The sequence below is a fragment of the Etheostoma cragini genome, chromosome 4, assembly GCF_013103735.1.
Source record: "Etheostoma cragini isolate CJK2018 chromosome 4, CSU_Ecrag_1.0, whole genome shotgun sequence".
NCBI classification, from domain to species: Eukaryota; Metazoa; Chordata; class Actinopteri; order Perciformes; family Percidae; genus Etheostoma; species Etheostoma cragini.
Window position 1 is genome coordinate 510,624 of NC_048410.1, and position 1,835 is coordinate 512,458.

Genomic DNA, 1,835 nt, shown 5'->3' on the forward strand with positions numbered 1-1,835 from the left:
ATGGATGGATGATGGATGGATGGATGATGGATGGATTGATGATGGATGGATTGATGATGGATGGATGATGGATGGATGATGGATGGATGGATTGATGATGGATGGATGGATGGATTGATGATGGATGGATGGATGGATGATGGATGGATTGATGATGGATTGATGATGGATCCAAAGTGTGTTTTAATTCATTGTGGGTTTCTGTAATCCATTCAAACACTGTCTGGGGGGGCCTCTGGCTCCCCAGTAGGGGTGTTTGCCCCATGTAGACCGAGTCCTGCTGCGACCCGGGTTTGAATCCGACCTGCGGCCTTTCGCTTCATGTCATCCCCCCATCTCTCTCCCTCTTTTATCATGCTTTCATCTCATGTTATCTATATTTTTACAGCCCTTTGGGGCAGTAGTGACTGTTTGTAAATGTGCTTCATAAGTGAATAATAATATAAATAGTACCTTGACCTTTTGCTGTCTATCCACTGTCACTCTAAAAAAGGGAAAAGCCCCGAAAAATAATCTTAAATAATCGAACACAGTTCCTGTTCTCATCTGTGTGTGTTTTGTTTCCAGTGGGCCGATGATGAAGCTCGTGTATAAACTTCAAGCAGAGGAGTACAAGTACGAAATACCCGTCAATTATCTCCCGGTAAGAACGTTTGTCTCGTTAGCGTCACTATCTCCACCCGGGGAGTCTCTTAACCTCCGTTGACTCAATTCGGAACATTATTCTGGATATGACACTTATGTTGATTCCATAGTGGATTTTTAACATGAATTATAACTTATGACTAAAAACAAACCCCACTTCCATGTTTAATAGTGTGCTAGTAGAGACTGATGCATTCCCTGAACATAGATGTTATCTCAGCTGGTGGAAATGGAGATAAAGACAATATTTGGTGATAGATTATGAAGTAAAACTTGATTTCAGAATTGTTTTTAAAACCCCAAATATGTCCCGGGTCAGTTTGACCCGAGGGACACGAGAGGGTCCCGAAAGTGAAGACAATAAAAGAGTTAAAGTGCTTGTCACTTCCCTTAGAGAACGTGAGTTATACACCACTGATGTAGAAAGAAAATACTGGTGGCACATCATGAAATGTTCCATTTAGTGTTGAAGGCTGTTTTGTTTTTTTTAAGCCTTGGGTCGTCCTATAAAAAACTTCAAAAAAGTGACAAATGTTGGAGTGAAAAAAACTACAAAAAAGCAGAAAAATCGACAAAAACATTTTTTTTTAGACGCTGAAAAAATGACCCCCCCACCAAAAGTGACAAAAAACATCAAAAACATTGGAAAAAGCAACAAAGAAATTGTTAAAAAATTGGCTAAAAAATACTTCAAAAAAAGAAGAAAGAAAAAAACTAAACGAACACTTGGCATTCCCTAAACATAGATGTTATCTCAGCTGGTGGAAATTAAGATAAAGACAACATTTCTTAATAGGTTATGAATTAGAATTTGATTTCAGAATTGTTTTTAAAACCCCAAATAAGACACGGGTCGAGAGGGTCCCGAAAGTGAAGACAGCACAAGGGTTAAAGTGCTTGTCATTTCCCAGTGTGGCCCTTAGAGAACCTGAGTTTGACCCCCTGATGTAGAAAGAGAAGACTGGTGGCACATCATGAAATGTTCCATTTAGAGTTGAAGGCTGTTTTTTTTTTTTTTTTAAGCCTTGGGTTGTCCTATAAAAAACTTCAAAAAAGTGACAAATGTTAGAGGGAAAAAACAACAAAAAAGCAGAAAAATCGTCTTTTTTTTTTTTAACGCTGAAAAAATTATTAAAAAATATATAAATCACAAAAGTGGCGAATTTTGGGGAAAAAACCTACAAAATGCA

General features: G+C 38.0%; 1 protein-coding gene across 1 annotated transcript in view; it reads left to right on the top strand.

Annotated features, from left to right (window-relative positions):
- Positions 1-1,835, top strand: part of LOC117943109 (sphingomyelin phosphodiesterase 4-like) — a 10,128-nt gene that overhangs the window by 6,636 nt on the left and 1,657 nt on the right. The window contains exon 5 of the mRNA XM_034869037.1: positions 568-643. Coding sequence (XP_034724928.1) covers positions 568-643 — 76 coding nt within the window. The remainder of the gene's footprint in view (positions 1-567; positions 644-1,835) is intronic.